General features: G+C 53.7%; 2 protein-coding genes across 6 annotated transcripts in view; both read right to left on the bottom strand.

Annotated features, from left to right (window-relative positions):
* Positions 1 to 6,124, bottom strand: part of LOC120994269 (zinc finger protein 211-like) — a 53,179-nt gene extending 47,055 nt beyond the window's left edge. The window contains exons 1-3 of one of the 3 annotated variants that reach the window (XM_040422708.1): positions 5,851 to 6,124; positions 4,212 to 4,345; positions 4,012 to 4,131 (exon numbers count right to left, since the gene is read on the bottom strand). In XM_040422708.1, coding sequence (XP_040278642.1) covers positions 4,012 to 4,131; positions 4,212 to 4,331 — 240 coding nt within the window. In that variant the 5' untranslated portion in view covers positions 4,332 to 4,345; positions 5,851 to 6,124. The remainder of the gene's footprint in view (positions 1 to 4,011; positions 4,132 to 4,211; positions 4,346 to 5,850) is intronic. The other 2 variants (XM_040422709.1, XM_040422710.1) reach the window with 2 other exon arrangements.
* UBASH3A (ubiquitin associated and SH3 domain containing A) overlaps positions 1 to 19,425 on the bottom strand; it is a 698,439-nt gene that overhangs the window by 286,960 nt on the left and 392,054 nt on the right. The window lies entirely within an intron of this gene.

Genomic DNA, 19,425 nt, shown 5'->3' with positions numbered 1-19,425 from the left:
CTTGTGTAGGGGCTATTTTTTTTCGGGATGAGATGACGGTTTGATTGGCACTATTTTGGGATGTGTATGACTTTTTGATCGCTTTCTTTTACACTTTTTGTGATGTGAGGTTACAAAAAAAAAAGGCTTTTTTTTTACACAGTTTTATTTTTTTTTTACGGTATTTACCTGAGGGGTTAGGTCATGTGATATTTTTATAGAGCCGGTCGATACGGACGCGGCGATACCTAATATGTATACTTTTTTTTATTTATGTAAGTTTTACACAACAACAGCTTTTTTAAAACAAAGAAAATGATGTTTTAGTGTCTCCATATTCTGAGCCATAGTTTTTTTTATTTTTTGGGCGATTGTCTCAGGTAGGGGCTCATTTTCTGCGGGATGAGGTGACTGTTAGATTGGTACTGATTTGGTGGGCAAACGCCTTTTTGATCGCTTGCTGTTGTACTTTTTGTGATATAAGGTGACAAAAAAATGGTTTATTTAGCACAGTTTTAATTTTTTACGGTGTTCATCTGAGGGGTTAGGTCATGTGATATGTTTATAGAGCCGGTCAACACGGACGCGGCGATACCTAATATGTATACTTTTACTCCCCCACCCCTATTTTTTACTAATTTTTTATTAACTTTATTTGGGGAAAATGATGTTTTTGTTTATTTTTACTTGAAACGTTTAATTTTTTGGGGGAAAACTTTATTTTTTCAACTTTTCTTTTCACTTAATTTTTTGTCCCACTTTGGTATATTCCTTTACAATGCATTCCAATACTTCTTCTGTATTGGCATGCATTGGCTGTATGAGTAATACTGTGTGTATTACTCATACAGCTTCCAGGGGGCTGCATCTCACAGGCTCGTCACCGGAAGGCATCGCGCTGCCTTCCCTGCCATCGGGTCCCCATTACAGCCGCACGGGGACCCGATGGCATCGCCGATCCCCGCCGAAACGACCCGTAAACGCCGCAAACCGCAGGTCTGAATTTACCCCCTCCCCCCGCGCGCATTGTCCCAGGGTGCCTGCTCAAGATTTGAGCAGGCGGCGGTGATCGGAAATACACAGGGCGTACAGGTATGCCCGGTGTCCTTAAGAGGTTAGTTGAAGGGACGGTCTCATCTTACATTTTGATGGTATATCACTAGGATATGCCATCAAAGTCAGAACGGTGCAGGTACCACCTCCTGATCGGGCCCCTAAACGTGGAGGAGAGCACCTGGCGCAGTCTGCAGTGAGGGGTGGTAACCAGTTGGGGGGGTGTCCCTGCGCAGTCTGACAATGGAAGCACTGATTGGATAGAGGGAGTCTGTGCAAGGACACCCCTCCCCCCCCCCCCCGAACCACCCCTCTGTACCCTTACTGCAGACTGCTGACGATTCATTCATAACTTCTAGCAAGAATAATACAGGAACGGCAGAACATAGAGCCAAAAGAATAGAGGCTCCAGATCATTGTTACATGGTGGATGCATGAAGCTATTAAACCAGGGATGATGGGAGCGGGGAGAGGACCTCTTTAAATATTTATGTGCAGAGCAAGCAGATCCTCCATGGATGGAAACGGCTGCAGCCAGTGACAACCGATCTACACCCGGTCTGACTGCCCCCATCCTGCTCCGTGCTAAAACCTCTACTACCCGTCACCTTCCCTCTCTGACCCTGGACTAGCGGGATTACCCCGGCAGATTGGATGCCAGATCATCGCACATTCCTAGTAACGCTTATTACGATCGCCTGGCAGTGTAATACTGTCGCCGATTAAAATCACACTTTACTTAAAAATCCTTGATTGTGATTACACATCTCCATCTTCCACCAGCAAACAACATCCACCATCGGACCATGAGAAGGTCCAGAGCAGTAAACATCTATACATCAGGACACATCCACCATGAGAAGGTCCAGAGCAGTAAACATCTATACATCAGGACACATCCACCATGAGAAGGTCCAGAGCAGTAAACATCTATACATCAGGACACATCCACCATGAGAAGGTCCAGAGCAGTAAACATCTATACATCAGGACACATCCACCATCAGACCATGAGAAGGACCAGAGCAGTAAACATCTATAGATATCCACCATCAGACCATGAGAAGGTCCAGAGCAGTAAACATCTATACATATCCTCCATCAGACCATGAGAAGGTCCAGAGCAGTAAACATCTATACATATCCACCATCAGACCATGAGAAGGTCCAGAGCAGTAAACATCTATACATCAGGACACATCCACCATCAGACCATGAGAAGGTCCAGAGCAGTAAACATCTATACATCAGGACACATCCACCATCAGACCATGAGAAGGTCCAGAGCAGTAAACATCTATACATATCCACCATCAGACCATGAGAAGGTCCAGAGCAGTAAACATCTATACATCAGGACACATCCACCATCAGACCATGAGAAGGTCCAGAGCAGTAAACATCTATACATCAGGACACATCCACCATCAGACCATGAGAAGGACCAGAGCAGTAAACATCTATACATCAGGACACATCCACCATCAGACCATGAGAAGGTCCAGAGCAGTAAACATCTATACATATCCACCATCAGACAATGAGAAGGACCAGAGCAGTAAACATCTATACATCAGGACACATCCACCATCAGACCATGAGAAGGTCCAGAGCAGTAAACATCTATACATATCCACCATCAGACAATGAGAAGGTCCAGAGCAGTAAACATCTATACATCAGGACACATCCACCATCAGACCATGAGAAGGTCCAGAGCAGTAAACATCTATACATATCCACCATCAGACAATGAGAAGGTCCAGAGCAGTAAACATCTATACATCAGGACACATCCACCATCAGACCATGAGAAGGTCCAGAGCAGTAAACATCTATACATCAGGACACATCCACCATCAGACCATGAGAAGGACCAGAGCAGTAAACATCTATACATCAGGACACATCCACCATCAGACCATGAGAAGGTCCAGAGCAGTAAACATCTATACATCAGGACACATCCACCATCAGACCATGAGAAGGTCCAGAGCAGTAAACATCTATACATCAGGACACATCCACCATCAGAAGGTCCAGAGCAGTAAACATCTATACATCAGGACACATCCACCATCAGACCATGAGAAGGTCCAGAGCAGTAAACATCTATACATCAGGACAAGTCCAACGTCAGGCTGTTAGAAGGTCCAGAGCAGAACATGTCTGTCTAAGCGCTCATGCACACGACCGTATTTTCAGTCCGCATTTTTCTGCAGCTTGTTGGGGCAAAGCCTCCACCTGTATGATTGTCGGGGTCCTAATTGAAGTTTCCGCTCGGAGAGCGGACACAGACACACTGCTGGATCAGGTTCTCTCCTTTATTCCACACAAGCAGACATCTTTCCACATACGTAATTTTCCACATATGCACAAGATAGAGGACATGTTTATACAAAACGGAGTCTCATCCCTCACAAGCTCGGTTGCGGACCCATTCATTTCAAAAGAGTCCGTTCCACGGCCCCGGAAAAAAAAAAAAAGTCCTATTTTTGTCCGTCTTATGGACAAGGATAGGACAGTTCTATTATCGGGGTATCCGTGTGCACGAGTCTTAATGCCGCCAGGATTTCGCAGGGGTTAGCAACCTTCGGTTGTTGTGAAACTACAATTCCCAGCATGCTCTATTCATTACCTTGAGCGCTCTAAGAGCAGAGCAAGTATGCATACTGGGAGTTGTAGTTTCACAACAGCTGGAGTGCCGGAGGTTGCCTACCTCTGTTGATAGCATCACCCATGAATAACCATGGAGTGTGAGTGAGGAGCACTAGTGTATCTGGTACGTGCTGCAGGAGCACCTCATGGGGCCTGTCCTCGGGGGTGGACGTTGTCCCACAGATGGCTTCCTGCGTGGTCTATATCAAAGGGTGGCACCATGGATCCCATGTATTACATGACCTGACTCCATGTGCACAGCAATATGGCACTTCAGGAGACCCCGTGCTGACCACATACTGATGACATCATCAGACTAACCTCGTTCAGCAGGTGCAGAATTCCCAGAACCAGCTTCATGATTTGATCAATGACAATTTTCTGGTCTTCAGTCCGCTGATCTAGTGACAGACGCAGCGTCATGTCCCCCGCCAGATCCCCCTGAAGATGTGGAGCAAGGAGGCAATCAGCCGCAGTGAGGGTTATAGCAGAGCAGTCATGGAGCAGCTGGAGACACCTACCTCCGTGATGAGGAGATGCATGATGGCCAGGGCATGCCGGACCACCCTCTGAGAAAACGGCTTTACAGTGGAGGCGCCAACCTCAGCAAATGGGTCCGAGTGGAGGGAAAGAGCGGCCATCGAGAGATTCACCACTGAAAGAGAGAGCTTCATAATGAACCCCCGGAAGTACTCCCCCGATGAGGGCCCCCCCCAGAGAAACTCCCCCGATGAGGGCCCCCCCCAGAGAAACTCCCCCGATGAGGGCCCCCCCCAGAGAAACTCCCCCGATGAGGGCCCCCCCCAGAGAAACTCCCCCGATGAGGGCCCCCCCCCAGAGAAACTCCCCCGATGAGGGCCCCCCCCCAGAGAAACTCCCCCGATGAGGGCCCCCCCCCAGAGAAACTCCCCCGATGAGGGCCCCCCCCAGAGAAACTTCCCCGATGAGGACCCCCCCCAGAGAAACTTCCCCGATGAGGACCCCCCCCAGAGAAACTTCCCCGATGAGGACCCCCCCCAGAGAAACTTCCCCGATGATGACCCCCCCCAGAGAAACTCCCCCGATGATGACCCCCCCCCAAAGAAACTCCCCCAATGAGGACCCCCCCAGAGAAACTCCCCCTTATGAGGACTCCCCCCAGAGAAACTTCCCCGATGATGACCCCCCCCCCAGAGAAACTCCCCCAATGAGGACCCCCCAGAGAAACTCCCCCTTATGAGGACCCCCCTCCCCCTGATGAGGACCCCCCTCCCCCTGATGAGGACCCCCGATGAGGACCCCCCTCCCCTGGAAAAACTCCCCCGATGAGGACCCCCTCCCCCCGATGAGGACCCCCTAACTTCGATGAGGACCCCCTCCCCCTGATGAGGACCCCCCTCCCCATGATGAGGACCCCAGATGAGGACCCCCCTCCCCCTGATGAGGGCCCCCCTCCCCCTGATAAACTCCCCCTGATGAGGACCCCCCTCCCCCTGATAAACTCCCCCTGATGAGGACCCCCCTCCCCCTGATGAGGACCTCCCTCCCCCTGATAAACTCCCCCTGATGAGGACCCCCCTCCTCCTGATGAGGACCCCCCTCCCCCTGATGAGGACCCCCCTCCCCCTGATGAGGACCCCCCTCCCCCTGATGAGGACCCCCCTCCCCCTGATGAGGACCCCCCTCCTCCTGATAAACTCCCCCTCCCCCTGATGAGGACCCCCTCCTCCTGATAAACTCCCCCTGATGAGGACCCCCTCCTCCTGATAAACTCCCCCTGATGAGGACCCCCCTCCCCCTGATGAGGACCCCCCCTCCCCCTGATGAGGACCCCCCTCCCCCTGATGAGGACCCCCCTCCCCCTGATAAACTCCCCCTGATGAGGACCCCCTCCTCCCCCTGATGAGGACCCCCTCCCCCTGATAAACTCCCCCTGATGAGGACCCCCTCCTCCCCCTGATGAGGACCCCCTCCCCCTGATAAACTCCCCCTGATGAGGACCCCCTCCTCCTGATAAACTCCCCCTGATGAGGACCCCCTCCTCCTGATAAACTCCGCCTGATGAGGACCCCCTCCAAGAAAACAACCCCCCTAACCCTCCGAGAGGCAGGAACTACAAGAGGCGCCTCTGGTCACCAAAACCCAGGGCATAAATGTCACCAGCACCGGACGTGACGTTACCACTCACAGCTCCCGCCGGATCCGGGGCTCTCCGACGTTCGGGAATTCGTTACTTCCGGTGACAAATGTCCGCGGGAGAACAATCCCGGTACTGACGAGAATGGAGGAGGTCCCGTCAGGTGTGATGTCACCGGAAGAGGCGGAGTCTCGTCATCAATGGGGCGGGGCCTGCGGGTTTACACAGGAGATACCACAGAGCAGGTGATCTGAAGAGAGGAGGAAGAGTGATCCATGTACTGGAGACTGAGGGGGGAGCTGAAGAGAGGAGGAGGAGTGATCCATGTACTGGAGACTGGGGGGGGGGAGCTGAAGAGAGGAGGAGGAGTGATCCATGTACTGGAGACTGGGGGGGGGGGCTGAAGAGAGGAGGAGGAGTGATCCATGTACTGGAGACTGGGGGGGGGGGGCTGAAGAGAGGAGGAGGAGTGATCCATATACTGGAGACTGGGGGGGGGAGCTGAAGAGAGGAGGAGGAGTGATCCATGTACTGGAGACTGGGGGGGGGGGAGCTGAAGAGAGGAGGAGGAGTGATCCATGTACTGGAGACTGGGGGGGGGGAGCTGAAGAGAGGAGGAGGAGTGATCCATGTACTGGAGACTGGGGGGGGGGGGGCTGAAGAGAGGAGGAGGAGTGATCCATGTACTGGAGACTTGGGGGGGTGATCTGAAGAGAGGAGAAGGAATGATCCATGTACTGGAGACGGGGGGGGGGGGAGCTGAAGAGAGGAGGAGGAGTGATCCATGTACTGGAGACTGGGGGGGGGGTAGCTGAAGAGAGGAGGAGGAGTGATCCATGTACTGGAGACTGGGGGGGGGGGCTGAAGAGAGGAGGAGGAGTGATCCATGTACTGGAAACTGGGGGGGGGCTGAAGAGAGGAGGAGGAGTGATCCATGTACTGGAGACTGGGGGGGGGGGAGCTGAAGAGAGGAGGAGGAGTGATCCATGTACTGGAGACTGGGGGGGGGAGCTGAAGAGAGGAGGAGGAGTGATCCATGTACTGGAGACTGGAAGGGGGAGCTGAAGAGAGGAGGAGGAGTGATCCATGTACTGGAGACTGGGGGGGGGGGGCTGAAGAGAGGAGGAGGAGTGATCCATGTACTGGAGACTTGGGGGGGTGATCTGAAGAGAGGAGAAGGAGTGATCCATGTACTGGAGACGGGGGGGGGGAGCTGAAGAGAGGAGGAGGAGTGATCCATGTACTGGAGACTGGGGGGGGAGCTGAAGAGAGGAGGGGGAGTGATCCATGTACTGGAGACTGGGGGGGGGGATCTGAAGAGAGGAGGAGGAGTGATCCATGTACTGGAGACTGGAAGGGGGAGCTGAAGAGAGGAGGAGGAGTGATCCATATACTGGAGACGGGGGGGGTGATCTGAAGAGAGGAGGAGGAGTGATCCATGTACTGGAGACTGGGGGGGTGAGCTGAAGAGAGGAGGAGGAGGAGTGATCCACGTACTGGAGACTGGGGGGGGGGGCTGAAGAGAGGAGGAGGAGTGATCCATGTACTGGAGACTGGGGGGGGCTGAAGAGAGGAGGGGGAGTGATCCATGTACTGGAGACTGGGGGGGGGGCTGAAGAGAGGAGGAGGAGTGATCCATGTACTGGAGACGGGAGGGGGGGGGGCTGAAGAGAGGAGGAGGAGTGATCCATGTACTGGGGGGGGAGCTGAAGAGAGGAGCAGGAGTGATCCATGTACTGGAGACGGGGGGTGATCTGAAGAGAGGAGAAGGAGTGATCCATGTACTGGAGACTGGGGGGGGAGCTAAAGAGAGGAGGAGGAGTGATCCATGTACTGGAGACTGGGGGGGGGGAGCTGAAGAGAGGAGGAGGAGTGATCCATATACTGGAGACTGGGGGGGGGAGCTGAAGAGAGGAGGAGGAGTGATCCATGTACTGGAGACTGGGAGGGGGAGCTGAAGAGAGGAGAAGGAGTGATCCATGTACTGGAGACTGGGGGGGGGGAGCTGAAGAGAGGAGGAGGAGTGATCCATGTACTGGAGACTGGGGGGGGGGGAGCTGAAGAGAGGAGGAGGAGTGATTCATGTACTGGAAACTGGGGGGGGGAGCTGAAGAGAGGAGGGGGAGTGATCCATGTACTGGAGACAGGGGGTGATCTGAAGAAAGGAGGAGGAGTGATCCATGTACTGGAGACTGGGGGGTGAGCTGAAGAGAGGAGGAGTGATCCATGTACTGGAGACTGGGGGGGGTGATCTGAAGAGAGAAGAAGGAGTGATCCATGTACTGGAGACTGGGGGGGGTGATCTGAAGAGAGGGGGAGTGATCCATGTACTGAAGACTGGGGGGGGAAGCTGAATAGAGGAGGAGGAGTGATCCATGTACTGGAAACTGGGGGGGAGCTGAAGGGAGGAGGGGGAGTGATCCATATACTGGAGACGGGGGGTGATCTGAAGAGAGGAGGAGGAGTGATCCATGTACTGAAGACTGGGGGGGAAGCTGAATAGAGGAGGAGGAGTGATCCATGTACTGGAGACTGGGGAGGGAGCTGAAGAGAGGAGGAGGAGTGATCCATGTACTGGAAACTGGGGGGGAGCTGAAGGGAGGAGGGGGAGTGATCCATATACTGGAGACGGGGGGGGTGATCTGAAGAGAGGAGGAGGAGTGATCCATGTACTGGAGACTGGGGGGGGAGCTGAAGAGAGGAGGAGTGATCCATGTACTGGAGACTGGGGGGGGGGGCTGAAGAGAGGAGGAGGAGTGATCCATGTACTGGAGACTGGGGGAGGGGGGTGAGCTGAAGAGAGGAGGGGGAGTGATCCATGTACTGGAAACTGGTGGGGTGAGCTGAAGAGAGGAGGAGGAGGAGTGATCTATGTACTGGAGACTGGGGGGGGAGCTGAAGAGAGGAGGAGTGATCCATGTACTGGAAACTGGGGGGGAGCTGAAGAGAGGAGGAGTGATCCATGTACTGGAGACTGGGGGGGGGCTGAAGAGAGGAGGAGGAGTGATCCATGTACTGGAGACTGGGGGGGGGGCTGAAGAGAGGAGGAGGAGTGATCCATGTACTGGAGACTGGGGGGGGGGAGCTGAAGAGAGGAGGAGTGATCCATGTACTGGAGACTGGGGGGTGTGAGCTGAAGAGAGGAGGAGGAGTGATCTATGTACTGGAAACTGGGGGGGGGGGGGCTGAAGAGAGGAGGAGTGATCTATGTACTGGAGACTGGGGGGGGGAGCTGAAGAGAGGAGGAGTGATCCATGTACTGGAAACTGGGGGGGGTGAGCTGAAGAGATGATGAGGAGTGATCCATGTACTCGGGGGGGGGGGCTGAAGAGAGGAGGAGGAGGAGTGATCTATGTACTGGAGACTGGGGGGGGGTGAGCTGAAGAGAGGAGGAGGAGGAGTGATCTATGTACTGGAGACTGGGGGGGGGGGGCTGAAGAGAGGAGGAGTGATCCATGTACTGGAGACTTGGGGGGGAGCTGAAGAGAGGAGGAGTGATCCATGTACTGGAGACTGGGGGGGGCTGAAGAGAGGAGGAGGAGTGATCCATGTACTGGAGACTGGGGGGGGGAGCTGAAGAGAGGAGGAGGAGTGATCCATGTACTGGAGACTGGGGGGGGGAGCTGAAGAGAGGAGGAGTGATCCATGTACTGGAGACTGGGGGGGGGGGGAGCTGAAGAGAGGAGGAGTGATCCATGTACTGGAGACTGGGGGGGGGGGCTGAAGAGAGGAGGAGGAGTGATCCATGTACTGGAGACTGGGGGGGGGGTGAGCTGAAGAGAGGAGGGGGAGTGATCCATGTACTGGAAACTGGTGGGGTGAGCTGAAGAGAGGAGGAGGAGGAGTGATCTATGTACTGGAGACTGGGGGGGGGAGCTGAAGAGAGGAGGAGGAGTGATCCATGTACTGGAAACTGGGGGGGAGCTGAAGGGAGGAGGGGGAGTGATCCATATACTGGAGACAGGGGGTGATCTGAAGAGAGGAGGAGGAGTGATCCATGTACTGGAGACTGGGGGGTGAGCTGAAGAGAGGAGGAGTGATCCATGTACTGGAGACTGGGGGGGGTGATCTGAAGAGAGAAGAAGGAGTGATCCATGTACTGGAGACTGGGGGGGTGATCTGAAGAGAGGAGGGGGAGTGATCCATGTACTGAAGACTGGGGGGGGGGGCTGAATAGAGGAGGAGGAGTGATCCATGTACTGGAGACTGGGGAGGGAGCTGAAGAGAGGAGGAGGAGTGATCCATGTACTGGAAACTGGGGGGGAGCTGAAGGGAGGAGGGGGAGTGATCCATGTACTGGAAACTGGTGGGGTGAGCTGAAGAGAGGAGGAGGAGGAGTGATCTATGTACTGGAGACTGGGGGGGGAGCTGAAGAGAGGAGGAGTGATCCATGTACTGGAAACTGGGGGGGAGCTGAAGAGAGGAGGAGTGATCCATGTACTGGAGACTGGGGGGGGGCTGAAGAGAGGAGGAGGAGTGATCCATGTACTGGAGACTGGGGGGGGCTGAAGAGAGGAGGAGGAGTGATCCATGTACTGGAGACTGGGGGGGGGCTGAAGAGAGGAGGAGGAGTGATCCATGTACTGGAGACTGGGGGGGGGAGCTGAAGAGAGGAGGAGGAGTGATCCATGTACTGGGGGGGGGGTGAGCTGAAGAGAGGAGGAGGAGTGATCCATGTACTGGAGACTGGGGGGGGGAGCTGAAGAGAGGAGGAGGAGTGATCCATGTACTGGAGACTGGGGGGGGGGGAGCTGAAGAGAGGAGGAGGAGTGATCCATGTACTGGAGACTGGGGGGGGGAGCTGAAGAGAGGAGAAGGAGTGATCCATGTACTGGAGACTGGGGGGGGGGGAGCTGAAGAGAGGAGGAGGAGTGATCCATGTACTGGAGACTGGGGGGGGAGCTGAAGAGAGGAGGAGGAGTGATCCATGTACTGGAGACTGGGGGGGGGGGAGCTGAAGAGAGGAGGAGGAGTGATCCATGTACTGGAAACTGGGGGGGGGCTGAAGAGAGGAGGAGGAGGAGTGATCCATGTACTGGAGACTGGGTGGGGGGAGCTGAAGAGAGGAGGAGGAGTGATCCATGTACTGAAGACTGGGGGGGGAAGCTGAATAGAGGAGGAGGAGTGATCCATGTACTGGAGACTGGGGAGGGAGCTGAAGAGAGGAGGAGGAGTGATCCATGTACTGGAAACTGGGGGGGAGCTGAAGGGAGGAGGGGGAGTGATCCATATACTGGAGACGGGGGGGTGATCTGAAGAGAGGAGGTGGAGTGATCCATGTACTGGAGACTGGGGGGGGAGCTGAAGAGAGGAGGAGTGATCCATGTACTGGAGACTGGGGGGGGGGCTGAAGAGAGGAGGAGGCGTGATCCATGTACTGGAAACTGGGGGGGGGGGCTGAAGAGAGGAGGAGGAGTGATCCATGTACTGGAGACTGGGGGGGGGGGGGTGAGCTGAAGAGAGGAGGGGGAGTGATCCATGTACTGGAAACTGGTGGGGTGAGCTGAAGAGAGGAGGAGGAGGAGTGATCTATGTACTGGAGACTGGGGGGGGAGCTGAAGAGAGGAGGAGTGATCCATGTACTGGAAACTGGGGGGGAGCTGAAGAGAGGAGGAGTGATCCATGTACTGGAGACTGGGGGGGGGCTGAAGAGAGGAGGAGGAGTGATCCATGTACTGGAGACTGGGGGGGGGGGCTGAAGAGAGGAGGAGGAGTGATCCATGTACTGGAGACTGGGGGGGGCTGAAGAGAGGAGGAGGAGTGATCCATGTACTGGAGACTAGGGGGGGGGCTGAAGAGAGGAGGAGGAGTGATCCATGTACTGGAGACTGGGGGGGGGGAGCTGAAGAGAGGAGGAGGAGTGATCCATGTACTGGGGGGGTGAGCTGAAGAGAGGAGGAGGAGTGATCCATGTACTGGAGACGGGGGGGTGAGCTGAAGAGAGGAGGAGGAGTGATCCATGTACTGGAGACTGGGGGGGGGAGCTGAAGAGAGGAGGAGGAGTGATCCATGTACTGGAGACTGGGGGGGGGGGAGCTGAAGAGAGGAGGAGGAGTGATCCATGTACTGGAGACTGGGGGGGGGAGCTGAAGAGAGGAGAAGGAGTGATCCATGTACTGGAGACTGGGGGGGGGGAGCTGAAGAGAGGAGGAGGAGTGATCCATGTACTGGAAACTGGGGGGGGGGTGAAGAGAGGAGGAGGAGGAGTGATCCATGTACTGGAGACTGGGGGGGGGGGGCTGAAGAGAGGAGGTGGAGTGATTCATGTACTGGAAACTGGGGGGGGAGCTGAAGAGAGGAGGAGGAGGAGTGATCCATGTACTGGAGACTGGGGGGGGGGAGCTGAAGAGAGGAGGTGGAGTGATCCATGTACTGGAGACTGGGGGGGGGGAGCTGAAGAGAGGAGGAGGAGTGATCCATGTACTGGAGACTGGGGGGGGGGGAGCTGAAGAGAGGAGGAGGAGTGATCCATGTACTGGAGACTGGGGGGGGAGCTGAAGAGAGGAGGAGGAGGAGTGATCCATGTACTGGAGACTGGGGGGGGGGGAGCTGAAGAGAGGAGGAGGAGTGATCCATGTACTGGAAACTGGGGGGGGGGGCTGAAGAGAGGAGGAGGAGTGATCCATGTACTGGAGACTGGGGGGGGGGGGGCTGAAGAGAGGAGGAGGAGGAGTGATCCATGTACTGGAGACTGGGGGGGGGGGCTGAAGAGAGGAGGAGGAGTGATCCATGTACTGGAGACTGGGGGGGGGAGCTGAAGAGAGGAGGAGGAGGAGTGATCCATGTACTGGAGACTGGGGGGGGGGAGCTGAAGAGAGGAGGTGGAGTGATCCATGTTTTTATTTTTTGTTTAAATTGGGATACACTGGCTAGTCATAAATGCAGATATTAAAAGCTGAGACTTTTGCCAATATATTCCTGTCAGGAACACATCGGAGCCCATCATGCACCACGTCACGGTCACTCAGCATGGCACGGGGTCCTACCACTAGGCTAACTATGGTGTGAACACGGTCTGAAGGTGATGTAATCCAGCTCACAGCCAGGCTTCCACACAACCGCCCAGCAGGACAACCAGTGCAGACATCCCAACCTGCAAAAACTCATTTCAGGGAGGTGCACTTTTTTTTTTCTTTCACAAACTTTTTATTTCATTTTCCAGACTTATGCAGTATCCGCACACTGTGCTCTATGGTGTGGAGGACGGGGCTCATCACCCTGCCCCACATTATCATATTTATGTATATGATTAAAGCATCCGGGGGGGTGAATTTAACACTGGGGTAAATAATATAATTAAAATGGAGGGTTAAATGTGTAAATGTATTTAAAAAAAAATCCATCTCTCAATAGTTCTACAGCTACTGAATGAGGCAGAAGAAGGGAGGCCTTTACCATATACACTCACCTAAAGAATTATTAGGAACACCTGTTCTATTGCTCATTGATGCAATTCTCTAGACAACCAATCACATGGCAGTTCCTTCGATGCATTTAGGGGGGGGCTCCTGGTCAAGACAATCTCCTGAACTCCAAACTGAATGTCAGAATGGGAAAGAAAGGTGATTTAAGCCATTTTGAGCGTGGCATGGTTGTTGGTGCCAGACGGGCCGGTCTGAGTGTTTCACAATCTGCTCAGTTACTGGGATTTTCACGCACAACCATTTCTAGGGTTTACAAAGAATGGTGCGAAAAGGGAAAAACATCCAGTATGTGGCCGTCCTGTGGGCGAAAATGCCTTGTGGATGCTGGAGGTCAGAGGAGAATGGGCCGACTGATTCAAGCTGATAGAAGAGCAACGTTGGCTGAAATAACCACTCGTTACAACCGAGGTCTGCAGCAAAGCATTTGTGAAGCCACAACACGCACAACCTTGAGGCGGATGGGCTACAACAGCAGAAGACCCCACCGGGTACCACTCATCTCCACTACAAATAGGGAAAAGAGGCTACAATCTGCACGAGCTCACCAAAATTGGACTGTTGAAGACTGGAAAAATGTTGCCTGGTCTGATGAGTCTCGATTTCTGTTGAGACATTCAAATGGTAGAGTCCGAATTTGGGGTAAACAGAATGAGAACATGTCTCCATCCTCTGATGGCTACTTCCAGCAGGATAATGCACCATGTCACAAAGCTCCAATCATTTCACATTGGTTTCTTGAACATGACAATGAGTTCACTGCACTAAAATGGCCCCACAGTCACCAGATCTCAACCCAATAGAGCATCTTTGGGATGTGGTGGAACGGGAACTTCGTGCCCTGGATGTGCATCCCTCAAATCTCCATCAACTGCAAGATGCTATCCTATCAATATGGGCCAACATTTCTAAAGAATGCTATCAGCACCTTGTGGAATCAATGCCACGTAGAATTAAGGCAGTTCTGAAGGCAAAAGGGGGTCCAACACCGTATTAGTATGGGGGCACTAATAATTCTTTAGGTGAGTGTATACCTCCTTGAGAAGCCAATTTTACCCTAAAGGGTTAATTCAACCTGTAATGTAAACTCTGCTCTGCTATCTGACTGAGATAAACCTTTCCGGGATATATTGTCTCACATGCGGGTGTCAGGGTGCCGCTATCTAATAGCGGGAGACTCCCTGAACCTCCGGGAGACCTGAGATCCCTGCTAATGCAATGTGAACAAAGCCAGACTGTAAGCCACACCCGTATCAGACCGTGTGATGGAGGTCACCAGGTGCAAAGGAGTGTTTCAATGGCAGGTAAAGGCACACACACTACATATAAAACAAAACAAAATCACAGAAATATCGTGGCAAATATGGGGGAACTGCTCAAACCCCAAACACTGTAGCGTGTTTCTCATTGGGGGAGCAGTCCCACCGCATGTGGACCGCAGCAAACAACCATCCCCAGCAAAAAAATGCATACAATGGAGGATGCTGGCGCGGTCCACATGCACCACAAAGGCATCCTACACAAACCGAAGCATTGTGCGGATGAAAATATAATCATATAAATCACAGAAAAAATCCTCCATTGTATGCATTTTTTTGCTGGGGATAGTCGTTTGCTGCGGTCCACATGCGGTGGGACTGCTCCCCCAATGAGAAACACGCTACAGTGTTTGGGGTTTGAGCAGTTCCCCCATATTTGCAACGATATTTCTGTGATTTAAATTAGGGTACACCCCAAAACATTAGGAAATATGACCTGTGATAACGCCCTCCAGCCGTGCTAAACACACGTTCAGACAATACACCGGCTGCAGGGCAGGCCAGCACCTCCAAGGGGTAAAGGGCAAGCTCAGGCCATGTGCCCAATTTGGAGACCCAGAAGTTACAGGGGCTGACCCCTGTCAGTCAGTTCATGTAGGCGTGTGCACACTTACTGCTCCACCATGTCGCACGTCCCCGTGACGTCCACCATCCATTTGGATATCTGCTCTATCAAGTTTCCATGTTCTTTTCTGCGCCTACCATGGTGATCACGGTTAGCGGCGAATCAGGGTTCCACGCCGGAGAGGGAGCGTGAGAAAGAGAGACCACATCCAAGGGAGGTCAATGGCTGCAATGGGATAAAGCGGAAATGTGGGAGAAGCTATTAAAGCAGAAGGATCGAATGAAAGGGCCAATTAAAGACGAATTTTAGAAATGTAAGTCCCTGTCACCTATGCAGAGCAGGGGTTTATTCATGTCAGAAATTGTAAAATGTCACCCAAGAACGTAACAGAAAAATTACAGAAATGTATTAAACTGTCTACTAGGTAGAGCAGGGGTATATCACAGCCAAATATTGGTGAATTTCATCCGAAAATGTAACTGACAAATTAGTGAAATGACATAAAATACGTACAAATAAAAAAAAATATTAGATTTATGAGGTTGAGTTCCATATGGAGTAGGAGTTTGAGGAGGCGGTGGACGTAGCGGAGTAGGTGGAAGCGGCGGTGGAGGAGGAGGTAACCAACACTGGATTTTGGTTTTAATTGAATTTTGTAAAATTAGGGTAGACTCAAAAAGACTGTGAAATATCAAAAATACAAGAATGAGCGATTGCGCTGCAGTATAACAATGGCTGCTTGGTGCCGGTATACATGTCTATTCTGCACAAGGTACGGACAAGTCCTGTGGGATCCAGGCCTGGTTCATTTTAATGACCGTGAGCTTGTCCGCGTTGGCTGTGGACAGGCGGCTGCGCTTGTCTGTGATGACGCCTCCAGCCATGCTAAACACACGTTCAGATAATACACTGGCTGCAGGGCAGGCCAGCACCTCCAAGGGGTAAAGGGCAAGCTCAGGCCATGTGCCCAGTTTGGAGACCCAGAAGTTGAAGGGGGCAGACCCGTCATTCAGTACTTGTAGGCCTGTGCACACTTACTGCTCCACCATGTTGGTGAAATGCTGCCTCCTGCTAAGATGCTCCATATCAGCTGGTGGTGCTGGTTGTTGTGGCGTGCTGACAAAGCCTTTCCACATGTCGGCCATGCTAACCCTGCCTTCTGAGGTGCTGGCGGTGCCCCAGCTGCGTTGGCGACCTCTTCCTCCTCCTCTGCCTTCGCCTTGTGCTTCCACTGTGCCCCCGCTGTCAGGTGGGAACGCCATCAGCAGCGCGTCTACCAGCGGGCGCTTGTACTCGCGCATCTTACGATCACGCTCCAGTGAGGGAATTAAGGACGGTACGTTGTCCTTGTAACGGGGATCCAGCAGCGTGGCCACCCAGGAATCAGCACAAGTTAGAATGTGGGCACCTCGGCGGTCGTTGCGGAGACACTGCGGCATGTAATCGCTCATGTGTGCCAGGCTGCCCAGAGGCAACGACAAGCTGTCCTCTGTGGGAGGTGTATCGTCTGTGTCCTCTGTATCCCCCCAGCCACGCACCAGTGATGGCCATGAGCTGGTCTGGGTGCCACCCTGCTGTGAACATGGTTCCTCCTCCTCCATCTCCTCATCCTCATCCTCCACCTCCTCATCCTCCAGAACTGTGCCCTGGCTGGGCAATTGTGTACCTTGGGATTGTGGGTGCAGGAACCCACCCTCGGAGCCACTTGGGAATGACTGTCCGGAAACCCTATGAAATGATCCCTCTTCCTCCTCCTCCTGTGCCACATCCTCTTCCATCATTGCCAGGAGCATTTTTTTCAAGGAGGCATAGAGGTGGGATAGTAACGCTGAGAATGGCGTTATCGGCACTGGCCATGTTGGTGGAGTACTCGAAACAGCGCAACGAGGAACACAGGTCTCGCATGGAGGTCCAGTCATTGGTGGTGAAGTGGTGCTGTTCCGCAGAGCGACTCACCCGTGCGTGCTGCAGCTGAAACTCCACTATGGCCTGCTGCTGCTCGCACAGTCTGTCCAGCATGTGCAAGGTGGAGTTCCACCTGGTGGGCACGTCGCATATGAGGCGGTGAGCGGGAAGGCCGAAGTTACGCTGCAGCGCTGACAGGCGAGCAGCAGAAGGGTGAGAACGCCGGAAGCGCGCACAGACGGCCCGCACTTTATGCAGCAGCTCTGACATGTCGGGGTAATGTTTAAGGAATCTCTGCACCACTAAATTCAGCACATGCGCCAGGCAAGGGATGTGCGTCAAACCGGCTAGTCCCAGAGCTGCAACGAGATTTCGCCCATTATCGCACACCACCAGGCCGGGCTTGAGGCTGACTGGCACCAACCACTCATCGGTCTGTTGTTCAAGGCCCGTCCACAGCTCCTGCGCGGTGTGGGGTTTGTCCCCCAAACAGATACGTTATAACACTGCCTGCTGTCGTTTCCCCCTGGCTGTGCTGAAGTTGGTGGTGAAGGGGTTACGCTGACCGGATGAGGAGCCGGTAGAGGATGAGGAAGCCGAGTAGGAGGAGGAAGCAACAGGAGGCAAACTGAAGCGCCCTGCAATCCTCGGTGGTGGAAGGACATGCGCCAAACTGCTATCCGCCTCAAGCCCAGCCGCCACTGCATTTACCCAGTGTGCTGTTATGGAGATATAGCGGTCCTGACCGTGCTTACTGGTCCACGTATCCGTAGTCAGGTGTACCTTGCCACAGATGGCGTTGCGCAGTGCACACCTGATTTTGTCCCCCACTTGGTTGTGCAGGGAAGGGATGGCTCGCCTGGAAAAGTAGTGGCGGCTGGGCACGACGTACTGTGGGACAGCCACCGCCATAAGGCCTTTAAAACTCTCCGTCTCCACCACACGGAATGACAGCATTTCAAAGGCCAGTAATTTAGAAATGCTGGCATTCAGGGCCAGGGATGGCGGGTGGGTAGGGGGTACTTCCTCTTCCTCTCCAGCGTTTGGGATATGGAGAGCTGAACGCTTCCGTGGGACATTGTGGAGATGCTTGGTGACCCAGGTGGTGGTGTTGCCTGCAGATCCTCTGCGGGGTGGCAGGTGGGACTGTCACTCCAGAGGTGGATGAAGAGGCCACGACTGCAGCAGAAGAGGAAGCAGGAGGAGTCAGAGACCTTTCTTGGTTTTTGAGGTGTCTTCTCCACTGCAGCTCGTGCTTTGCACTTAGATGCCTGGTCATGCAGGTTGTGCTCAGGTTGAGAACGTTTATGCCTCGCTTCAGGCTCTGATTGCACAGCGTGCAAACCACTCGTGTCTTCTCGTCAGCACATTGTCTGAAGAACTGCCACGCCAGGGAACTCCTTGGAGCTGGCTTTGGTGTGCTCGGTCCCTTGCTGCGGTGGGCAGTAGCAGGTGTAGTGTCTAGGGGAAGGCCGTTACGCTTTTGCACCCTGTTCCCTCTTCTGCTGTGTTGGTGGCTCTGTGCGACCACCGCCTCTTCCTCCGAACTACGTAGGTCACTCGCATGACCTTGAATCCATGTGGCGTCGAGGACTAGAGATGTCCCGAACTATTAGCCGGCGAACAGTTCCCGGCGAACATTGCTTATTCGCGTTCGCCGCGGCGGGCAAACATATGCGATGTTCGGTTCGCCCCCTATATGTCATTATTGAGCAAACTTTGACCCTATACCTCACAGTCAGCAGACACATTCCAGCCAATCAGCAGCAGACCCTCCCTCCCAGACCCTCCCACCTCCTATCAAAAAGCAAGGACGGCAGCCCTCTTAGATTCATTCTGAAGCTGCAGTGTTAGTGAGAGCAGGGACAGTGCTGCTGCTGCTGCTGCTGATTTAAAAGGGAAGTCGATAGCTAGGCCGGTGTTCAGTGTCCACTCCAGTCCTGAAAGACTCATCTGATCTGCTGTAAGGACAGCGTCCTGACAGCACCCCACAAAGCCCTTTTTAGGGCTAGTACATCAGTCTGTTTTTTTTTCTCTGTAATCTAATTGCAGTTGCCTGCAAGCGTGTGTGTCAGGCCTACAACGTGTACTGTGCCCACTACTGCCAGTGCCCAGTGCCACCACTCATATCTGGTGTCACAGTAGCTTGCATTTAAAAAAAAAATACAAATTTTTCTCTGTAATATAATTGCAGTTGCCTGCAGGCGTGTGTGTCAGGCCTACAGACTGTACTGTGCCCACTACTGCCAGTGCCACCACTCATATCTGGTGTCACAGTAGCTTGCACGCATAGTACAACTAATCGGGAAAAAAAATGACAGGCAGAGGCAGGCCACCCCGCAGGGGGTGTCGTGGTCGTGGTGCTGTGATTCCCTTTGGCCCTAGAATAATGCCCAGTGTTTAGAGGCC

This window comes from Bufo bufo, chromosome 3, assembly GCF_905171765.1.
Source record: "Bufo bufo chromosome 3, aBufBuf1.1, whole genome shotgun sequence".
NCBI classification, from domain to species: Eukaryota; Metazoa; Chordata; class Amphibia; order Anura; family Bufonidae; genus Bufo; species Bufo bufo.
Note: the sequence above shows the minus strand (reverse complement) of the source record. Positions and strands in the feature narration are given on the sequence as shown.